At 36.0% G+C, this 22,970-nt stretch overlaps 1 protein-coding gene across 14 annotated transcripts in view; it reads left to right on the top strand.

The window, feature by feature from the left end:
* CADPS2 (calcium dependent secretion activator 2) overlaps nucleotides 1-22,970 on the top strand; it is a 337,297-nt gene that overhangs the window by 237,882 nt on the left and 76,445 nt on the right. For 8 of the 14 annotated variants that reach the window (XM_026067040.1, XM_026067034.1, XM_026067043.1 and 5 more), the window contains 4 exons: nucleotides 9,485-9,586; nucleotides 12,248-12,311; nucleotides 14,810-14,933; nucleotides 17,578-17,598. In XM_026067040.1, coding sequence (XP_025922825.1) covers nucleotides 9,485-9,586; nucleotides 12,248-12,311; nucleotides 14,810-14,933; nucleotides 17,578-17,598 — 311 coding nt within the window. The remainder of the gene's footprint in view (nucleotides 1-9,484; nucleotides 9,587-12,247; nucleotides 12,312-14,809; nucleotides 14,934-17,577; nucleotides 17,599-22,970) is intronic. The other 6 variants (XM_026067041.1, XM_026067039.1, XM_026067036.1 and 3 more) reach the window with 1 other exon arrangement.

Below are 22,970 nucleotides of genomic sequence, written 5' to 3'. Positions count from 1 at the left end.
GTCAGGCTGAGAATTAGAAAGAACACAGCACAAAGACAGAGTGTTTTATACTCTGGACATGATGTATTCAATTTGTATTTCCCCTCTGCTTCATAGGGTCATCTTAGACCTTCCGCTAGCCTGAGAAAGATCATCAAAGATATATAAACTTGAAATCAGGAGGTGGAGGAGTATGTAGAAATGCAGCCATATCTGCAGTTCAGAATCATCTCTTTCTTTTAGCCATGAATTTTAGAGTAACAGGCAATCTAATGACATCAATCAAATGATCAGATAAGATGTCGCTCACTTTTGTCATTTCTGGTAGTCTGGTGAGGAAGAGCTCAAGCTCACATCAAAGCAAAGCTACAGAATATACTGGGACCATACCTGGACATATGCCGAGCACACCAGTGGCTACGTCCAATTTGCTAAATAAAACTGACCAGGAAGCTGTCTCATACAATGGACCCTTGACTGTCCATTAGTTGTTAGCACTCTGAGATCCCAGGCATGGTTTATGGTATTGCGTGTACTGAATACTGCCAGTAGACCTGGTGAGCAAGATTGAATCAGTTTTGGCTCTTCTCACTCTTCACATGTCTTCAGCACTCTTCCAGCAGATTTTGAACCCTCAAATACCATGTATGTTCTTTTTAACACCCTAGGACTTGAAATATAAAATCTTTCATGCTGCAGTAACACCACTCTTGCAGGCTGCAACACAATGCCATGCTTTTATTTCAAAACACCTGGAATAAACACATAAAAATGAATTGTTAAGTCCTAGGGCATCAGGGACAATGTAGAGCACAGAGGAGACCTGGGCTGAGCTCTATGCAAGCTAGATGCAGCAGACCTTGCCATTTGGTCTCTGGACTGGAGAACAACCCCTGGCTTTTGTTTCCTGAGACAAAGATGTAGTTAACAAGTTCTGAGAAAGTTATCAAGCGTAATGATACTTAACACATCTCTTAGGTCACTGTTTTTGGTTTGGCAACTGGAATGTTTCTGCAGAGCCAACCACAATATGCTATGTCCTAGACTGAGGATTTTAAGTGTCATTCGTATCTCCCCTTCTTTGCTGGGAAGAACATTGGACTAGGCTAACGAACTGCTTACTTAAAAAAGGTATTTCTGGTTTTGTGCTTAACATGGCATTCTTAAGACATTCTATTCTTAAATAGCCAAAGAGCAAAACCTTTTAGTAAAAGAGTAGCTGGCTGAGCGTTAAAACAAACACATTCTTGTTTCTGAATCAAATGATCCCTTTTCCTCTAGTAAATAAAATCAGCTTTCCCTAGCTGTGCTTCTGCAGATGTGCTAGGTAACTTTACAATACAATCTCATTTTGTTCCTCTTCACAATGTTTTTCTTCTCAAATGTTCTACTGTAATATTCCCCATCAAAATAATTAGTTCACAAGTGAACTTTTCCCACTGCTGTTATTCATACACTTGTGCATCTCTGGTGAAAGTGAAATGGGCAGAACAGAGAATGATAGTGTGTTCCTGAAGACTGGCATTTCAGTCTAAACAGCCCAGGTAGGAGCTATTGTTTTCTTCCTCATCATCTTCACTTTTGTCTACTTTTCATGCTGTGACTTCTATTCAGTCCCTCTTGTCTGAAATGGATGCTGGTGGGTAATACACGAAGTGCAAAGTGACTTCTTTCTACCTGCTGAGTTAGAGACAGAATTGAAAAATTCAAAATTCAAGCATATCCCCGTTATACATTTTTCTATTCAGAAGGAAAGATGATTTGTTGGAAGTTCATATATAAGAAGTGAAGGTGAAAGTAATGCTACAAAAATCTGTTTATAACCAAAGATAAGAACATTCTTTTCACCCTGGTTTTGAAATCTTCAGCACATGTGTATTTGAATAGAACAGTCAGACTGAGTCAGCCCAAGGCTTCTACTCATCCAGTAGCCTGTCTCCAGCATTCACCTGGTTGGAGTAAGAAAAGGGCAAGCACATGTAATATTTCCTGAGTGCTCTTCCAGTTTCCAGCTCTTTGCAACCCAGAATATTTCCTGAGCTATATGTGATTAATACCTGTTTAGTAACTTGGAGTGAGCCTATGTTTCAGGTACTCATCCGTTACCCCCATGAGCCCTTTGCATCCACAACAGCCTCTGACAGCAAGGACCACAAGTCAACTTCCTCTTGCATGAAGAACCCTGCCTTCTTTTGAACTTGACTCCTTCAAGTCTCATTTCATTCTCTGTTGGCATTGGAAGAGTGTGTGTGGGGGGAAATCCTTCTCTATCATCTCTTTGCTATTTATGATTTTGTAGATCTCTGTCATAGCCCCCTTGCTTCACTTATCCATCCACGGCCACCTGAGGAGTCCTGTTGTCTTCGGTTGTTCCTGTCCAGGGCTGTTCCATATTTTTGATTTCGTTATTGCCCTTGTCTGAAAATTTTCCACTACTATTAAATCCTTATGAAATGAGAGGACTGAGCTACTTCCCTATTCAAGAATTATGAGTGAACCATGCGTTCATAATAGGCTGGATAGACTGTATGGATGTTTTCTGCTATTGCCTGATGTTTTCTGCTATTCCTGATGTTACTTTGCTTTTTTGACCACTACTGACCAGCTTTTCATGGAATTACCATCATAACACCAAGATCTGTCTGAAATAGCAAATGACCATCAAAGGAGCCAATGTGAGGTCAAGGCTGATTTTTCTTTACATTTATTTACCTTGATTTATATTTACTGATTTATTGCCATTAATTTTCATAAAGTCCTTCAGGTATTCTGGACTATGCTGCATAACTATTATTGCCAAGTCTCATCTCAATTCTTAGCCATTTATGAGGTCATTTGTGAATATTGTAAAATATCATAGGTCTCAGCCCAGAGCATGCAGAACTCCACTAATAACTGCAGCTGCTCACTGTTTTTTCCTGCTCTCATTTTTTTCACTATAAATGTAAGGACTTTCCCTGCTGTTCAGTGTCTGCTTAGTTGCCTTAAAAGCTTTTGGTCAGGGACTTTTAACAAAAGGTTTCTGGAAATCCAAGTACAGCATATGGATCAAATCACCCTCATCCACATGTTTCTGATGTTACAGAATTTAATTTTGGAATTAAGCCCTCCAGCAAAGGACCACTAAGATGATTAAGGGACTGGAGCATCTCACATATGAGGAAAGGCTGAGAGAGCTGGGACTCTTCAGCCTGGAGAAGAAAAGACTGAGGGGGGATCATATCAATGTTTATAAGTATCTGAAGGGAGGATGTCAAGAGGATGGGACCAGACTCTTTTCAGTGGTGCCCAGCAATATGACAAGAGGCAACAGGCACAAACTGAAACACCAGAAGTTCCATCTGAACATGAGGAAAAACTTCTTCACTGTGAGGGTGACAGAGCACTGGAACAGGTTGCCCAGAGAGGTTGTGGAGTCTCCTTCTCTGGAGATATTCAAAACCCGCCTGGATGCGATCCTGTACAACGTGCTCTAGGTGACCCTGCTTGAGCAGGGGGGTTGGACTAGATGATCTCCAGAAGTCCCTTCCAACCTCAACCATTCTGTGGTTCTGTGATTCTTCCCAAAAGTGCTATGTTTTTATATGTATATTTTTGTGTATCAAAAATGTTTGAATGGCATGTAGACTTTCTCTTAGATGATTTATTTTCCCAAGAAATATCTGAACCATTGCTAACAGTGTCTTGTGTAACCTCAGTTTGGTTTTAAGCAGTTGAAGGTGCTTCTTCTTTCTGCTTTGCTTCTTATTCACTCCCAAAACCACAGGCTCTCAGGTCCTGTCTATGTTGTAATGATAGCAGTACAGGGTCTTCTTTCCGTTACCTTTTTTGACAATTGGGCCTTCTGCTTTAATCTTAGATCTGTTCCAAGATGATGTCCAATAGCTGGAGGAGAGAGCTTGAGATCCATTACAGTGTAGGATCTTTAGGGCAACACGTTACATCAAAAGTTGTATTCCATCTCTCCATCAGCACCTTATTTAAATTGTCTCCTATGTTAGAGTATCCAAAGACTTAAGAGTGGTCTTTTGGTTTTGTAATTTGCCTCATTTTTCTGTCAGTCCTCTACAATGGTGGGAAAAGTTGGGAGTTGATGTCATGTGTTTGAAAGTGTGTTTTTCTTCAAAAGCCTTAAGTCAGATGTAGCAAAAAAGTCATCTGAAGTTAATCACTATTTCCCCAGAATAATTAAATGAGAAAATATACATTTTAGGATTGATACGCTGTGTGAGTTTGTGCTTCTAGATGAGAAGCAGTGTTCTCTCAAAACTGGGAAGGTTAGTCAATCCTTGGACATTTATATCCCTGTTCCTCAAGGGAATGTAATAATCCTCCCCTTTTCTAAGTAAGGTCATTGGCCAGTGCTGTGAACAGGAGAACTTTCTCAGTAGCCTTTCAGTTTTATGTACTGCCCTGTGCCAGACATTTTGCATCATCCAGTTCATTCTTAATTTTTGGAAGCTGATAATCTCCAATGTATATGGAGTGCATAGGAAGGTAAGCCTTCTTTCAGTTAATCCATTTTCTCCTTTTTAAGTGGTTCACTTCTTATGAGGATCATACTCCAAGCCTCTCTCAACCATGAAGTGATTTTTTTAATTAACAATGTTCTATTAATGACAGAGCTTTCTACGTGCTTGTGTTGTAAATAGCCCTCAAAAAATTATCAGTAGAGTTCTCCTGAGTTCAAAGCTAGAAGCAGAATTCTTGGCCCTGTTTCAGGCACTAAGTCATCCATGTTGACCTTACCTTTGGCTTAAGAAAGGATGCTGTCCTCTGTTGGAAAGTGCTAATAATTAAAATTTGCTGATCTCAAATTTTACCCTCACTAAAATATTTACAGTGACACCTTTTTTAACACATTGAGACAGATCCGCTTCTGAAGAGCCTCAGAGAAATTGTCAATGGAAAAAAAATCGCAAATCATACATTACTAAGAAATATTAAAACAAAGTTTTAGGGTAATAACTACTATCTTAGGCAATGAAGGAACAGCTAATACTACATACTCTCACCTTCCCTAAACATTCTAGGTTGTTTTGTCAGTAATTTCAACTGATTAATGCTTATACATATTCATATGCCTTGGGTAAAATGATATTATTTTAATCCATGTTTAGCCTTTCAGTAGGACTTTAGTGATTCCCATCTAGAATATAACTGCCTAAAAGATCATGAAAATTAACCTAATCTATCATTTTAATCTGTTTTAGAGGCCTTCAGAAATGGTCTTTTTCTTTCACTTTTGAAAAAGATGGTATGACCTGTAAGCAGAGGTAGGATCAGCTTGAGAAATGCATGCAGCAGAAGGCTCTATTGTGCCTATTTTCTTTTATAAGAATGTTTGAAGAATAGTTGATATAAACACCAAAATGCTCAGTCTTCAAGTACCTGCTGGTTAAAGCTATATATAAATGCCACATGATAATTTGCTCTCTTCTTTTTCTGTTAAAAAAGATGTCTGCTCTGCCTGTTTCTAAGCTGATAGTGTAAATCATTATTTTTCTTAGACTCAGCTAGCATAAATTGTGGATGCTGCAAATGCCTTAATTAACATGATTGTGTTTTAAAGGAAAATTTGGCTATTAAAATTTGGGTAAATGAATAATCAAATCTCTTCATCACAACTCTGAACAATTTAATTTTATGTTTACTAAGAAATAAGAAGTCAAACTTTTATCTTGCTAATTTGAAATTTGTCACTGCTCTTTCGTTTTATTGAGCATGCTGCTGAATTTGAAAACAAGTGCTCTTAGAAAGCACTGGTCTTCTAAAACAATTTGTTTCTAGAAGCCCAGATGACCTGTAAGTTTTGTTTTTGTTTTTCTTACACCATTGAAATGTAATTTATTGCATAAATATTCTGAAGTAAGACTTCAGCTGAAGTATTTTTCTTGTATTTTGTTTTTCATCATAATTTCTCTTATTTCTCTGGCAATTCTTTTTGTCAGCTTTGCTGTTTTCATCTTTATGTGTATGTACATATTAGAATATCAATTCGTGTATTCCTCTTCTCTTGCTCTTTTTCTTTTCATGGCAGGCCAAAGTGATGGCCTATGTTTTTAACAAGGAAAACTTCTCTAAAAGTCTTTAAGCATTTGTAAGATATGCAAATATGCCAAAAGCAAGGTATTGATGATGCATCACAGAAAGAAAACAACCTTCAGCCACGTTCAGTTAATAATACACGTGCCTGTCACAACTAAACAGGTCTGCTTAAGTTAACAATTTCACCCTCTGACAGGCCACTAGGAGAAGCTATTTCCAAAGTTGAGGGTTGAAAACCATCTATTACCAACCCAGTGTCCTTCATATCTAATAACCGTTGGTATTACAACACCGTTTTTCTCTCTCCTGCCATGGCTATTCAGAGGGATCTTAATCCTACAATGCACCAAGAGACCTCTGCAAATTATTGCAGGCTTAAGACCTCTAGACATCAGATATTTCTAGAGGTGCTCCAGACCTTAAAGGATTATATCAAGTGAGTAAACATAGTCAATTCCCAGAGTAAACCCTAAATCCACCGCCTAATCCATCACCTTCTCAAGAGTAGCTACCACCAAGACTGTAATTCTGCAAGTTTGTCATTAGTAAAAGTTGGGTTTTTTTAAGAATTCTGGCTGACCTCTGGTTTTGATGGCATTATTTAACAATGTCTACTGGTCAAATAGCTACTTCCCACTTGAATTTACTAGCTCTAGTTCGTGAGGGTTGGGCCTGTATTTATCTCAAATATCTTCTGATATATAAGTCTGAGTGAATTAAACAAGTTGAGATGTGACTAGAGACAACATAATGTCTGTGCCAGTTAGACTGTGATCTAAGCAGACAAGACAGGCTGATCCAAATCCAATTGACAGAGCTCTCGGGAAATGGAAAACTCATGAAAGTGAAAAAGAGAAGGCTATTCTGTTCACTGTTTAGTTTTCATCTAGCTCTCTAATCCCCAAAGCAGTTGTGAAGAATAATGAGGAGGAAAGAAATGTGGAGGAAAGGAAGATTCACTTTGCCTTCACCTTCTTGGAAATATAATGTTCAAGTGGTGTCATATGTACAATAGCATGAAAACTCTGTAGTACTCGTCTCAAGAGAGTCCATAGCTTTTCTTGGCTGAGTTCTTGAAAGAGTGGTCCCAGTCTTCAGTAGTGGTTTTGAATTGAACAATCAAGTCCAAATCACCATTTATAACATCTTGGATAGTAGGAAGGATGTATTTGTTGTTGTTTTGTTTTTAGCTACAAAATAGTTCTTGCATAATTTCTGGGTGACCTAATTTTTTTCATCCCACCAATCCAATAGGAGATGACTGCTTGTGTTTGATTTTCCTGGAAGGCCCAGTAGTGTATAAATAAAAATAACCAGTTAAAAGCAGTGCTATTTTAGGTTATTCTGTCTTTAAAAGAATTAAATAAAAAGACAAATAAAAATAAGAAGACAAAATGAGTGTGAATTTCAAAGCCATTTATCTAATCTTTCCATTTAAGATCGTCTCAGAGTCAGACTGTGAATTCTTTTTTCTCAGAAGTAGATAGACATTCCCAAGAAGAGCAAAAAATGATCAGCAGTACAAAATGTGTCTCAGAACTGTGTTGAGAAAATAACATTTTTTGTGTTCTGTGTGTTGCTCTAAGGCTATCAGGAAGAAACAAAATAATGATTCAGAGTTTGTGCTGTTTTTTAAAAGCATGTTTTGAATAGATGAGCTTTTCATTGCTACAGATGGTTCATTTTTCAAACGTGTTTTTGTTTACTCTTTATTTTTCCTCTAGTATGTTTGTTGCTATCCAGACATTCACCAAAAATGTATTTAACAATTCTGAAAATTTTAGGTGTTGTCAGCGTGGTTCTATATGATAGCAAACTCAGCGAAGTGACAGTTCCCCAGTATGTAGTGATTCTAGTCTTAGTGCAGGTTGACAGATATGACATTCTACTGGCTCACCTTTCTCACTTACTGTTATCTGAACCCCTAGGTCTTTTCTGTCATATATATGACATGCCTCAGTGAAGTTTAATATGACAGAACTATTTACTTTATCACTCCAGAGCACAATCTCTCCTGACAATGAAATCAGACAGTGAAATTTACTTAAATTTGAGCACGTTCCATCTGTCAGAAGGCTGAGGTAAAGTGTCCTGGCATCCATCAAAAGAGAAAATAGAAGTTATTTGCTCTTTCACATCAAATTTATACCATAGTATATTGATGTGCCTGGTTACACACATCTCCACCATATCAGATTTTTATTGTTGTCTTTGCAATAATTTAAAGAGTTCAGGCATGCTTTCCACCTTGACTTGACAGATCACAAATATAAGTGATTTAAGGGGTGAGAGAATTGTTTATGTCATGACCAAGTGGCAACTTATCCTTCCTGGATTTAAGTATGGTGGAAAAAGATATAGTAACAATTTAGCAAAATGTTCTTGTCTTTGTCTGTGTCTTGATATGTTAAATTCAGTTCTAGATACAGTAAGATTTAGTTTGGGAGGTTCTGGAGGAGGGACAGGGTGAATCCAAAATTAGTGTCAGTGTAGTAAACTCAAGTGGGAAGCAATAGTTGTTTCCCAGGAACCAGTAGTTAAGAGAGTAACTGAAAGTTTTGATATACTTTTTTTTTTTTTTTTAAAGTATGCTCTACATGGGAAACTTGTGTTTGCATGGTAAAGATAATGTTTGGGAAACATTTAATTTTCTTTAATTTTGTTATATTATTTTAATGCATAGACTTTAATAACACATTTAGGATAAGACTTTAAGTGTTTGCTTAAGGTACTTAATGCGAGGCCTATAATTAATTATTGGGACTAAAATTTGTTGTTTAAAAAAACTTGCCACTGTTTTTTTAAGAATAGTTATTTGTTGCATCACTTATGCTGCATTCGTATGGAAGTCTTGTTTACATGCTGCTGTTTGTCAATATGGGATGGAGGATCAAAAATCTATGCTCACCCTAAGCAGGAGAATTCATGAATGCTGCCCGCTATGGTCTTTCTTATTGTGGGTTGCCCCCAACTTTTTTTAAAACCATTTTCAGTGGTACTGTGCCTCTGGGCAAATATCTTAAAGGTTCAAAGAGTTGAAATTGAGACAACAAGATTAGAGTAGGTCCCTCTGTTACACTGGAGTACTAATTTTCTTGAGATAGGATACTACATATTTGGGGATGATGTGGGAGAAGTATGTGCTGCCTTGTGTATTGTGACCAGGTAGCAGCTTAGGAGTTGAACTTAAAAGTTCAGCTCAAAAAGTCTTCCATCAACTGAAGTCTGTTCTTTGGCTATATTCATAAATTATTGTTTTTCCTTCAAAGCAATGGAAAAAGAGAAAGGAGAGCAGTAAGTGTGTTAACTGAAAGCTTTAAAATTAAAAAGAACTGTTCAAAGAGGAATCAGCATGAAGTTTAACTGACAGAAGCATACCCAGATTCAGACATATTTAGTTTACATAAACAGCATAGATAAGGAAATGTCAAAAATTATTGGATATTTAATATTACAGGCCAGATGGAATTGGAACAGTATCCATTGAAGAGAAAGAAAGATTTGAGGAAATTAAAGACAGACTCTCCTCCCTTTTAGAAAACCAAATAAGCCATTTCAGGTGAGTGTATAATTTATTCAAATAATACTAAGTTTTGGCTAGAAAAATTTTATCACACTGGTGTTCAATTTTGATCTTGAACAAAACATAGTGAAGCTAAAATCGTCTACATGCAAAGAAGTTTTAAGTATATTAAATATGGCATAACTAATTTGTATTGAATTTAACCAAGAGTTATTTAGCTGTAGAGTTCATTTGTATATCTTGTGAGTTGTATTCTCTCTACGGTAGAAATGATTGGGTGAGAATATATGCCTGACTTTTGTTGGTCCTTTTGAACTTTAAACTCTCTATAATTCTAACTACGAGAATTGCCTGAATGAGAATGACTGAGCCATACTAGTTCCTGGAACAGTGCTGATCAGAAATATCTTATGAGTAAACATCTTGATACAGCACAGCTAAAACTTTTTCTGGATATCTAATGTAATTTTCTGGTTTTAATGATATACTTATCCATTCTGAATGAGCTGAAGTCCCTCATCCTCAATATAGAGTTTGCATATCAATGTAAAAACTGCTATTCCAGGTCAGCAATGGCCAGTAGAAGATGCTGAGGGAAGGAGTACAAGCAACAGAGCAGACTAGGGGTGATATTTCCTCTGATATCCTTCTATTCTCTAGCAATTAATGGTTTATGAACCTTTGCATAAAATTGGCATCTAGACCACCAAATCTGTTAGTTTATCACACATAACCAACCTTTCTACTATCACTCTGTCAATCCTAATCCTTTTTACGACGTATTTATATTTTTGGTCTCTGTAACACCTTGTGACAAACGGTTCCACAGTTGAAATAGTGCTGTGTGAAACACAGCTTTCTTTTGTTTGGCTAAGCTTGCTATATAGTTACATTGGATGTCCCTACTTTGGTGTGATGCGGTAAGTGTCTAGTATTTGCTGGTATCTATCATGCTGATAACAAGGTTGTTTAGGGGTTTTTTTGAGTGCATAGAGCAGGGCAGTCTCCACTTGAGACTTCTTCTCTGTACTACACTAGAGAGAGACAGGATTCTCCTTGCAGGGCATTCCTTTTAGGAAGAAAGATGCTCCCTTCCTTTACTTCCTTATTCAGGAGATGAAATCCCTCCTTGCCCCAAAACATCTGCCCTGAGCCTTGCAGCCTGCCTCCTCAGCAGTACAGGGGCTGTGACACTGGACATGGGACTGCTCAGCATCACGTTAGGCCTGACATGTCAATATTTCCATTTCTCTAAGCTGTTTATCTCAAGAAAACAGCTTCTCTCTGTCAGGAGCTCCTCAGACCAAATGCACACTTAAGCCTGGCCCTTCTGTTGGGCTCATAAATGTTGTCTCTGCAATAAACTGCAATAACCACTACTCCACTGTGGGGCTTCTACCTTCATTTTGAATTTAAAACTCATTGGATGGTGGAAGCTTGTTGCATCGTTTACATTGCAGAACATACTTGGTAGGAAGTCTTTGATTTGAAATATTAAATATAATCTAGGAATCAGTGATAATTACTCAAAAATTGTCACTACAAATTTATAGAAGTAAACAGTGGGAAAAACAATTCAAAGATTATGCAAATATACAATAAAGGAAGAAGGAGACAAAACTCCTAAAAATGTGTTTTGTTTCAAGATGACTTAAAGCCTAAGAATCATTAAATTTCCTTTGCTAATTTGTTAACAAGTCCCCAAGAGTTGTTAACACTACAGTAAGAAAGAAACAAAATGAGGCAGAGCAAATACTGGAATTCTGTCTGCTGGAAATCCTTTTTGACCTCATTTACAGGGCTTTATGTTGGTTGAACAAAATGTATTTCTAAAATTCAGTGGTCTGAATCCTTTTATCCATTAGAAAAGTGAGTAATATTAATTAAAAAAAAATCTTAGCAAAGTAAAAAATCATTTTTCCAATTGGGGATATCCCAGCAATATTTTTAGACAGGATTAGGAGAGGTTATGGTTGCCTGAGCTCTATAGTCTCATTGAGATGATATATTGGATCATTCAGCAGACAAAAATTAAAAACAAAGCAATGAGTAGGATCACTTTTATTTACATAATGTTATAAATTTGGTGACAGAAGTGGGTTAGTTTAAGTCGTAGCTGATAAAAATTAACATAAAATTCTCTCCCAACCTGTTTAATAGCTATATAATGGGAAAATTATTGAATATCCACAGGCATTTTTGTTCCCATATATCTACAGAAACTTAGATATCTGATATTTTATTCTGATCTTAATCCAATATTAAAACAGGATATAACATACCAAGTCTTTCTTTACAGCTTCAGTAGCCGTCATGTCTACATGAGAAATGGCACCTCTTTCCAGAAAGATGACAATTAAGCTCATTGGAGATCATTAAATATCCTTCATAATTGAGAAAGTGAAAGAAATTCCCTTTGCCTGTCATATTTTTCCATACTTAGGTCTGAGCTGCCAGTGGCCTGATACTGCTATATTATGTATATGCTCCATGGTAGACTACTGAAGAGGCCTTCTGCATTCATTAATACATTATATACGGGAGTCTTCCATTAACATAATTCAGTGCAAGTAGTGTACAAAGTTACATCTCAAAGTAAATTCTTAACTTAGATATTATAATTCTGATCATTCTCTCTCTCTCTCTCTCTCTCTCTCTCTCTCTCTCTCTCTCTCTGCTTTTTTTTTTTTTTTTAAGATACTGTTTCCCATTTGGACGTCCTGAAGGAGCTTTAAAAGCGACACTTTCATTACTTGAAAGAGTAAGTTTAAAAATATATTTTAAATTCTGCTTGAGTACTAAGCCTGCATTTTCTTTTGCATTTAGGCTACTAAGAGCAAACTCATTTCTTCTCAGGTACTCTACTACTGGTTTTATTTACTGGGATATTTTTCCCCATTTTTTTCCCAACATTTCCACAGTGACAGGCAGCTGTTCTCTGTAGAAAATTAATATTGGAATTTCACTTCAAGCCACTGCGGTAATTATCTGTTGCTTCATAATTTAATGATTACCCAGCATTGCCTCTAAAGTAATATGTTTGCGCTGCAGCCCCCCTTTCCTGCTTTCTACAGCTTCCCTGCTGCTAATGTTGTCTATGCTGATATGTAACATTAAAAAACTTCTATATAATCCAAATAGTCTTCCATAAATGCAAAATCTAAGTCAATTTAAGAAGAAAAAGCTATAGCTATATGCAGCAAAACTGTCATGGGCAGCTATAAATGTAAACCCCTGCCCAGCAAATCCTCCTGTATTGATTCCAAGGGAGAAGACAACGTAATGGTAAAAGCATCTCTGCTTTTGAGCATCTCTACTCAAAAGCATTTCTCTAAGGAAAGAGGAGTTTTAAATTCCAGCAGGGAATCCAGAGGACTTTTATCAGCAGGAACCTGATGAAGGTATGAATTGAAACAAAGCATAGATCCCACTTTGTGTAGCTCTGCCAAAGTCTGAGTGGTCTGGTCCCAGGAAATGTTAGACGTTTTGCACTGCAGATCACTCCACAGATGGAGACTCTGTCTTAGAAAGCCTCTGCCATGGTTTACAAAATGTGGGGAGTCTGAGTATACATATTTTCTTTCATATTTAATTTCAGTGATTACAGTACTGTGTGCTACTTTCTGTTATATGAAACAGCCATTTCCTCTCACTGTTCCTGTGTCACAAATGGTCAGCAGTAGCCTGTATCAGGCAGGCAAACAAGCAACATCTTCATCAGTCTTGTCTGGGAATAAGTGTGCTTGCCTATATCTGTGGATGCAGAATGTGTTACAGTTTTTTTATTACGCTTTATCTTTGTAAATTTGGAAGAAATCAAATCCAGAATGAACATATTTCAATATTATATTTTCACTTGCTGATAACCCAGAAGTTACTCATTAAAAAAAAAAAAGGCAAGTTAGAAGAGGTTGATATGTCATCCATGTGTGTGCAAGTACCACAATACGTCTACTTTGCAGCAGCCTTTCCTTAATAGCTTTCCTGCTGCTGAACCTGTTTCTTTTCCACAATTTCCTTCCCCAGACCATACCTCTCACTGTAATTTTTAGGTATATTGTCTAAAGGTGTAGCTTATCTGAGGATCCATTTTCAACAAGAAGCAATTTTGAAAGCTTGTGAGTTATCTGAAATGTGATTTTTTATATTAAAATGTGGCAAAATCATACTGAATGTTGTTTACACATTCACATTGTGTTCAAAGTGAATGAAATATAAAGTAAAAATGTTAGTGAAATATTAACAATATTTATTCAGGTTTTTTTGAATGATCATATTCAATATTAGTATAGCCCAGAGTATATAAAATTGCATTCATATGAAGAGGGTATATGTTCCCAGTTTACCTCACTTGCAACAGTCTTGAGTTTTCAAGGCAACCTGGTAATTAAATGCTATTCAGAAAAAATAATTTCTCAAAGGTTTAAACCAGTTAACATACTGCAAATGTAAATCTTACATTTTGTATGCTTGACATGTTATTTATTTTTGAAGCTATTAAAAGCCTACATACCTCTTTAGTACTTTAGGTGACAACTTGACTTCATTAAGTCATGACAGGCCTTTCTTTAATTGCAAAAAGGTCAAGAATTGAAATGATCCATTTTATCACAGTTGCGTATTAAAAATCAATAGACTTTAAAAACTGGTGGATTTTAGAAAAATTTTGTGTGAGCTGTCTCTCTAGCTGCCCATTTAAAATGTTTCATGGGAAGTTCAGTGTTTCCCCTGCCTAATACAGCTAATTATTTTTCACCAAAAGGACATGCTCAATTTGAATAATTTACGAAGGAAGAAAGTCATTAAGTATAGCTAGTTCTGATGGTGTTCACACTTTCTGCTTTACACTGTTTAAGAATCAATGGTTATGAAATGGTGGAAATTTTTCCACAAGTGAGAACCAAGCAAATTTTCATATCCACATCCTTGGCTGGTATGACAATTCAACCCATCCAAGGAATGCTCTCGTCCTCCTCATCTTCATGTCACCCAGGCAAAGGCTCATTGGCATGCTGCAAGATGCCTAAACTAGTCTTGATTTGTATACGAATACAATATATGCAGTCAAAGCAGAGTTTAACTCAAACCTTCAGAGATAAATATCTAGTTCATCCACTACAGTTCAACATTGAAATGCTTCCATTTTGATTTTGGCCTTTAATCATTATCAGAGCTAAAGTAACATTAGGAAACTTGCATCTTTTTCTCTTGGTTTTTGAGTAATGAGTGTAACCAGTGGTATAATTGTCTCTGGCACAGGTTTTAATGAAAGATATTGCCACCCCCATACCAGCAGAAGAGGTGAAGAAAGTGGTTAGAAAATGTCTGGAGAAGGCTGCCTTGATCAATTACACTCGACTTACAGAATATGCCAAAATAGAAGGTTAGTAAAGCAGTCAGCTGCCAAAGTGGCTGTAAAAGCCAACAATGCCTATTAACTGAATATTCTGCGAGCAGCCTTTTCCCTTTCCTGAACAAACCTGTTCCACAGCAAGGGGAAATGTCTCATTAAAATCTCAGCTGGTGAACTATGGAGCTTTTTCCTATTCATTGCTTTAATATGCCTCCTGGGACCCTGTTTGAATGGAAGACCAGGACTTCTTAATTTAAGTTGCCCTTTGTTCTTACTTTCAAGTTTTCCATAAATCTAAAAGGTTGTTTATGGATTTTTTTTTTATTTCTCTAAGTATTTCTGGTAATTAAACTACTGGCAGGATATTCTTTCCATATCAGCAGTAACAGTACCTTGGAATTTGAAAACTCTGGGTATAGATGCCTTTCTGATGTATTTATAAGGCAGACAGGTAGATAAGTGTAGTTTATTTTTGCTGTTGTGTTTTCAGAGGTATAAAGATAATCTGATTATTAAAACCATAATTACATCCTGATTTATTGAATGTACTAACAGAATAAAATATTAGATCTGATTGTAATCAGCACTTTTTCTGGAAACTGTGTGTGTTCTAGAACATATACAGAAAAGCTAACTGAGATTTTATTCTAAAAACACAAAACAGGCTTAGGATACATAATGTTATTTTAATACTTGTGAACCTTACGTAGAACAAAAAGGAAGTCATAACAGTGAAATAACTTTCTAAGACACATCTGTAATTCTCCATAAAGCACAGAAAGCTTGAGATATAACTGTACAGATATATGCAGGAATAGGGAAAAAAAAAGTATGTTCATATTTATATATTTATTTTTTTAGAGGTAGAAGGGATTAACAGGAAAAGAAATGAATGATGACCTTAAAAAAAATGTTTTATGCATAATATCTTTTTTGTAGTGTGTATTTCTAGTAATACTCTAGAAGTAAATAGAGTTATCATCAGCAAAATGAGGAAGGCTCATGTATTTAGCAGCATTATAAAGCCAACTTTTTCCTTTTTCCATTTCTGCTCAAACTCTCTGAAAAACATGAGTTAAGCAATCTCACAAGTGATTAACAAAAAACCCATCTCATCACTATAGCAACCAGTATTATATCATGGGAGTAACAACATGAAACCATCTCAGTAACCAGTTTATCTTAATTAATTATGATATCATGTTGTGTTAAAGAAAGGAGGCTGAATATTAAATCTATTCTGTAAAATGAAAAAGCAAAAGTACCATTTCCTTTAGATTTTATCTTTTTGTGTTCATAAAAGGGATTTTTTGTTGTTCAGTATTTTAGTCTTTTAACAACCTTGTTGAAATAATCAGTTTAAAATTAGAAACCTTTTAAAAAGATGACAAAAGCATGCAAAAGATATCTAAACTCATTGATAGTAAATTGGATTGTGAAAAAGTTTTTTACAATGAAGTATATACATCTTTGCCCAAGATTTTTAATTGTATCCTAGAGAATCATGGCAGTTCAACTGTAAGTAGAGTACCAAATTCTGCACTTTAAAGTATGCATATTGTTAGCACTGAAGTAAGCTGGAACCGCACGTAAAACTGAAATCTGTCCCATGGCATGTTTTGACTGATGTGAATTTCTTTGTGGATTTATTGTCTTTTGGTTGATAAACAACTCAATTTCTATATGTAAATTTACACTCCTTAACATCCAGCCCAAAATGCAATAGCCAATTAACTTACATATATGAATATAGTGCCTCAAGGAGAAATAGGTAGAGTATTTTTTGAGATTAAAATACTATTTGAAAATGAAGGGCCCCAGCATCATAACATCAAAAAATTAAGCATGTTTGTTTTTAGTAGCAAGGAGACCTATATTCTTCTCTTTCAATACTGAGGTCATTATTAGATATCCTATATTTTTACCAATGCAGAAAAAAAAGTCCAAGCTTTCAGCAACAGCTTCAGTTCTGTTCCTTTAGGTTCATGAGAACATTTTACTGTCCCGTGCACTGAAATGGTGTTTTTCTCTTGCAAGTAGTTAATCTTTGTATTACTTGCTTACTCCTCACATTGCATACAGAAAGCATATAACCATTATATTTAGAACATGCCTGATGCCCTCAAATATAGTTGCCATATAGTATTAGGATTCTTGTCCTATTCTTTGTTGACTAGAGAAATATTCAAAGGTCATGCAATTCAAATATTAGTCAGTCAGATGAATCTACTATGTGACAATATCAGCTATAGAACAATAATAACTATGTACAAAGTAGAGCTGCAAAGATAGTTCTAACAAAATAATATTCTTATATTCTTACTCTTTTACTATTATTATTATTATTATTATTTTACTGTTATTTATGTCTCTAAATTCCCAGGCATAATATGGATACAAACTCAGCCAGTGAATATACACATATATAAACTGTTACCCAAAATATAGTCTATATAAATGCTACATAAAAACACACACCATTACCTCCCCTCAGCTGACAAAACCCATCAGTTGGATGAGTTGACTGTCAGGACTCTCACTGCTTTACTCACGATTTTAAGGAGATTAAGCACTGAAACTCTGTATTTGATATTTATTCTACTCTGATAAAATTAAAATAACCATCTTCCTTTTTTGCAATAATCTTTTTCTTCTTTTTTTGTTTTACATTTAGCTACAGCAGAGAAGGACCCAGGTGATTACTATTTGTGTGTATGTCTGCATGTATTACAGATTGTGTGTTGTGTCCATTGTTTTATTATTTTTGTTGATTTCAACAATATGAAAATATTGACCAGAACATAGACAAACATGATAATTAATTGTGATATAGTATAGTCCATGCATTGTCCATTTATGTTGATATGTAAATATGATGTGCATATTTATTAATAATTTAGATAATTTCAATATCCAATATATTTTGGATTGTGATGCAATTATGATTTCTTTAACAGAAGTGTAGCTAAATGGTGCAGAAAAGTTTAGATTTCAAATACAAAATCAGATTGTGTATTTACAGACAGTTAACTTCATAGTAATCAGCAAAAAAATGATATCTGTTTCTTAATGCAACTGCTGGATTTATTGATGAAGATCTTGACAGGAGAATGAATTTCATAAGGCTGGTTTTCCGTCTCTCTGATGTGCCTTTGTTTAGTGTTATGTTTATTTTTCTAGTCACAGCTGACATTTGGGAGGGTGGTATTTGTCTGTGTTCCTAATTTCACAAAGCTGTTATGACATATATTCTTCAGTAGCGCTGAGACTTATTTGAGTGCTTATATCCAAATAATTAACAGAGTAATCACAAAAAGAGCATTGTTGGAGTAGTATTTGTGATTGAATAATATTCTACTGTATGGAAGTACAAGGGACTATGCATGTATATGCTTTTAAATAAATGCACACACTACTTTGTTGTAGCTTTTTAATGACGTGTACACACGGACACAATAGAAGCCTGACCATGATGCTTTGTGGGGTTCCCACAAATCATATCAACAGCAGTTATGGGAAGGGGCACTGAGTCGGTAATATTCTTAGAATGAAATTATTTTTCATCTTGAAAGAAGGTCAAGGTGAGGATTTTAAAGATTTCATGAAGATAATTCACAATGGAGCTCCTTGTCAAAGATGGGGTTGAAGCGAGGAAGTTGGTTCACTTCTAAGTTCTCCCTTCTCTGTAGGAGGAAGAACTTTTTTTTCCTCATAAGCAAGCAGAAATTAGTAGCAAATGATAAAAGCTATGTGTTTTGGGGTTTTTTTACCCCAGTTTTCATAACGGAGGATTCAAAAATGTAGAAGTAAAATTCTCTTGGTTCCCAAAACTTCCAATGATTTTCACTTGAACACTTTAAATGTCCTGAAAATATGACAGCTCTTTTCAGAATTGTTAAAAAAGAGAGAAAACAATATGCCACAAATTTAATGTTAGTTCACATGAGCAAGCATGATAGTGCCAACTTTAGATGTGTGATTTAACCAGGTTAACCCGATGGAGAGAGGTTCTTTAAGCAGGTGATTCAGAGCATTTTGAGGGTCCTTAGTGAATGGCTCTGTGAAAGGACCTATCTCACTCCATCAAATACAAATGCAGCCAAGTTTCCCTACCAAGTTAGATACCTAAAGTGAGATAGCACAGATATTCTATTTAGTATTTTTGTAATCAGATAGTTATTGAAGAAAATACCTCTATGTTCAAATGAGAAATTTTGAAAATTATTTCAGTTAAGTGAGAAATGAGGAAACTCAATTTAGAGATCTTATCCTATGATCTCTGTATTCCAAAACCTCAGCTGTACACGTTTATATAATGTGTATCACCTCAAATACAGATCTTCTTTGTGCAACACATGCTTGCTATTCTTATTAATTATTTCTCAAGCTCATTATGTTAGAAATATAGACCATTAAGCACAGATGACATAAAGTATAGTTACAAGCCTAAAGGAAATGATAAAAAGAAATGAAAGAAATGTTAGTCATTTTGCATCGGTTTTTGCATGCTTTGAAAGAAACTATTTCCATGTTCTTAAGATTTCAGAATAGCAAAACTGTCCTTTAAGTGACCTGGCAAATGACTATATTACAGAACCGATGGGAGGAAAGCCTATCACATACTGTGACTAAATGGAAATTCACTGTGTTAGGTGAAGCTTGAGGTTTACAGTTATAATTTAATTCCTTACTTAAATTTCCCCTCTGACTAGAAATGTAGCTGTAAATTAATCAGACAACTCAGAAAAAGTGTATTTTATTGAAAACAATAAATATACTGTGTTCCACAAGTTTTTCATGTCCCATTGATCCCCTTATCTGACACAACTGAGGAAGGAGCTGAAAGGAATCTTAATAAAATTGCATCATTTTTATTTTTGGCTGGCTAACAGGGCCAAATTCTGCTCCTGTTGGAGTCACTAGCAAAACTCCTACTGATCTCATTAGGAACTTAACAAACAATAGACTTAGCCCTAATACTATGTGTTGCGTTATGGTAGAAAAAATGGAAAAAATATATTTCTTTATAATTATTATATACCTTTTAACTTGCGCACTAGATACTGTATAGAGAATCTTGAATTGCAGGAGTGTCCTTGTTAGGTAATACAGAGGTGAACATGCAAATTCGTTTCGTTGTGAGAATCTTTTCTCAGCGGTGTGGTTGCCAGGTTCCCAGGTCTATCCCCCAAGTGCTCTCATTTTCACAGTCTCAATTGAACAAGACTCGCAATGCTTTCCCAGAAGACGGTGGGTACTTTCTTAATGGCAGACACTGTGGTATAAGCAGCACTTGCACCAACAGGATTTGTTTGCAGGCAGGATGACATTTTATTTAGCACTCCCATGTCGTTGTACTATTATAAACATAAAACAGCTTTTTTCAGTAAAAATTACATTTGCAATGACAATTATACAAGGTTCAGCATGTCATTCCTTACAGCATAGCGTGTATTGCTGAAATTCTCATGGAGTAGCTAATCTGTTCAGTCAGTATAATTGCCATTATGGGGAGAACAGCAGCAAACCTGCTATTATAATTTTTGAACTATGGCTAAGAACTCTCATATAATGCCCTTGTAGTTTGCAGCAAGGGTTTATAATTTGTCAAGGAGATGATAATGGTATCAATATGTGCAAATCTCTTTTTAAGTACAAACCATTTTCATTTCAGCACATGCTGCCTTTGAGACTTCATTACCTGAAAGTATTTTGTATATGACACATTTTCCTGTCCTACTCAGTTTGTAATTTGAGTTACTCTCCCCATAGATACTGCTGAACATAACTTGGCTGGTAGATGCCAAGGCCAGGGGCAAATAGCATTCCTCAAAGGCTTATTGTATAGCTTCCAGTGAATTGCTTATGGAAATCTTTATGCCTCCCTCAGCTGTTTTCTCCCTATCAGAAAAATGACCTTACTTACACAAAATTCATATTTTTATTTATATATTTATACACACCATTAACACACACAGAGTTATAAAAGACTTTATTTATTCCTTCCCAGAAATTAATGTTTTTCCCCACATAACATTATTTAAAATAGGAGTGGGTGAGGAGTAATGGACTTTTTGCACTCTGCTAGTGCTGCTGCCATTACCTCCAAGAAGTGATAGAACCTTACGTATAAATACATTTTTCAGGACTAGGGCATTACCTTCCAATGGAGTAAAACAGGGACTGGGCTAAGGATTAAAGTGGTAAATGGCTGGGAAGTAAACAGGGCAGTATCTGTCATGGATGTTCATTTCTGAGGCAATAGACAGATTGTGAGGATCTGAATTATTAGGTAATTGTCTTTTAATTGATTATTTTTAAAAGTGTGCTGTAACTGAATGTACTGGGTTCCTTCTGCCAATCATATTTAATAAAAAAAAGAATAAATTAGAATAAAATCAAAGAGAATAGTTGCTGTGTAGTGTACAATTGCTCAAAGACAAATCACAGTTGTCATCCCTATATTTCTTTCTATCAGACAGACTGCCAAAGGCTGAATAACTGTTAACTCCATACAATAGAGGGTCAGGAGCAGCTCAACGTTTGCTTTTTTTAAAGGACATTGATCGTTTACATACTCATTACTTACAAGTTTCTAAAGGAAGGGTAGTATGTAAATGCCCTCAAGGCTCAGAAGGATCTATCCGACTTAAAAAGAAGAACACTACAAATATTATTGAAATTGAGAAGGCAAGTGGAGAGAGTCATTGTACCTGGAGAGGACTTGATTAAAGCTCTCCATGCATGTTCATTTCACTGAACAAACAAAAATGAATGAGCACAGCTACATAACACCTTGATGGTCTCTGTTTGTTGTGCAACTAAATGGAAATAGGAGAATACAAGCAAATATCCCTGCTGTCAATTTTGGAGCAGAGGTCTGGAAAAGAACGCCTGCGTTGCTAGGTCCACGTCCCTGCTTTTGCAAGTATCTCATCCTGATACCCCTTTGGTAAACTTACCCACAGCCCCCTGAACAGCTGGACTAAGTCGTCCTGTGTTAGTTCCATTGCAATTCCCTTTTGCTGCCCCACTTCACCCATGTAAAGGCCGGTTCAAGTCCTGCTTGCTCTATAAGTTGAGAGTCACCTTAAAGATAAGTTGGGACCTATTTGACAGAATGCTAACCTTGTCCTCTATGTTATATAGCTTCCTCCTTCACGAGCATTTCATCTCCATTCCCTCCTAGCCTTATGATGTACCTTTATATACTTATGCAACCTACTTTTTAATAGGATTTTATTGTCCGCTTTCAGAGTCTTGTCTCCTCTTCTCTTCCCTTTTATCACCTTAGGAGCCTCTCTCTGTTAAAGGTTATATTCAGCCTTCTTGAACATTGGTGGCTAGAACTGTGCAAAGTCACCTCCATGACATGCCACCTTGCAGTAGCATTAATAGTTCCCAATCTATACTGGAAATACTTTATCTAATACATTCAAGGAATGCTTGTCTTTTCCTGTCCATATCATATTTGTGTCTCACAGCCATTCTGTGAAAAGTTAATACAACCCAATATTCATAGTTTTGATCTTTTCCAGCTGATGAGTTCCAAGTTTATAGCAAATATTTGTTGCTGTTTATTTGCCAGGTGCATTGCCCTCCAATTTAAAGCATTAAATTCATTTCATTTCTGTTTCCTGTTCTTCAGGATTATCCAATTCTTCTGTTACTGTTTTCTGATCCTGCTCTCTATTGCCAATGTTTTACAACATTGTCATCAAATGCACTCCTAACGCTTATTCTGAAATTATTGACGAAAATACTAAAGAAGCTCTGCCCTAGAGCAATCCTTGAGGAACCGCACAAGAAACCTTTCTCTGCTCTGAAAGTCTTTTTCAACACTATGCTTTGCCTTTCTCTTGAGACAGCTTCCTTATCCAACCCTAGTTTCTTTTTTAATCCTCATTTTCGTCAGCTTAGTTTTCCCGTGGGGCACAGTATGAAGTGCTTTAGTAAGGTGAGATGAGATCTACTAGTAAGGATAGATGAGATCCACTGAATTTCTCTTCTAAGGAAATATCCTATTAAAAAGGCTACCGGGCAAGTCTATTGCAACCTATGTTTGCA

Source organism: Apteryx rowi, unplaced genomic scaffold (genome assembly GCF_003343035.1).
Source record: "Apteryx rowi isolate R43461 unplaced genomic scaffold, aptRow1 scaffold_252, whole genome shotgun sequence".
NCBI lineage: Eukaryota > Metazoa > Chordata > Aves > Apterygiformes > Apterygidae > Apteryx > Apteryx rowi.
The sequence above is the reverse complement of the archived record's forward strand: the minus strand, read 5'-3'. Positions and strand labels throughout refer to the sequence as shown.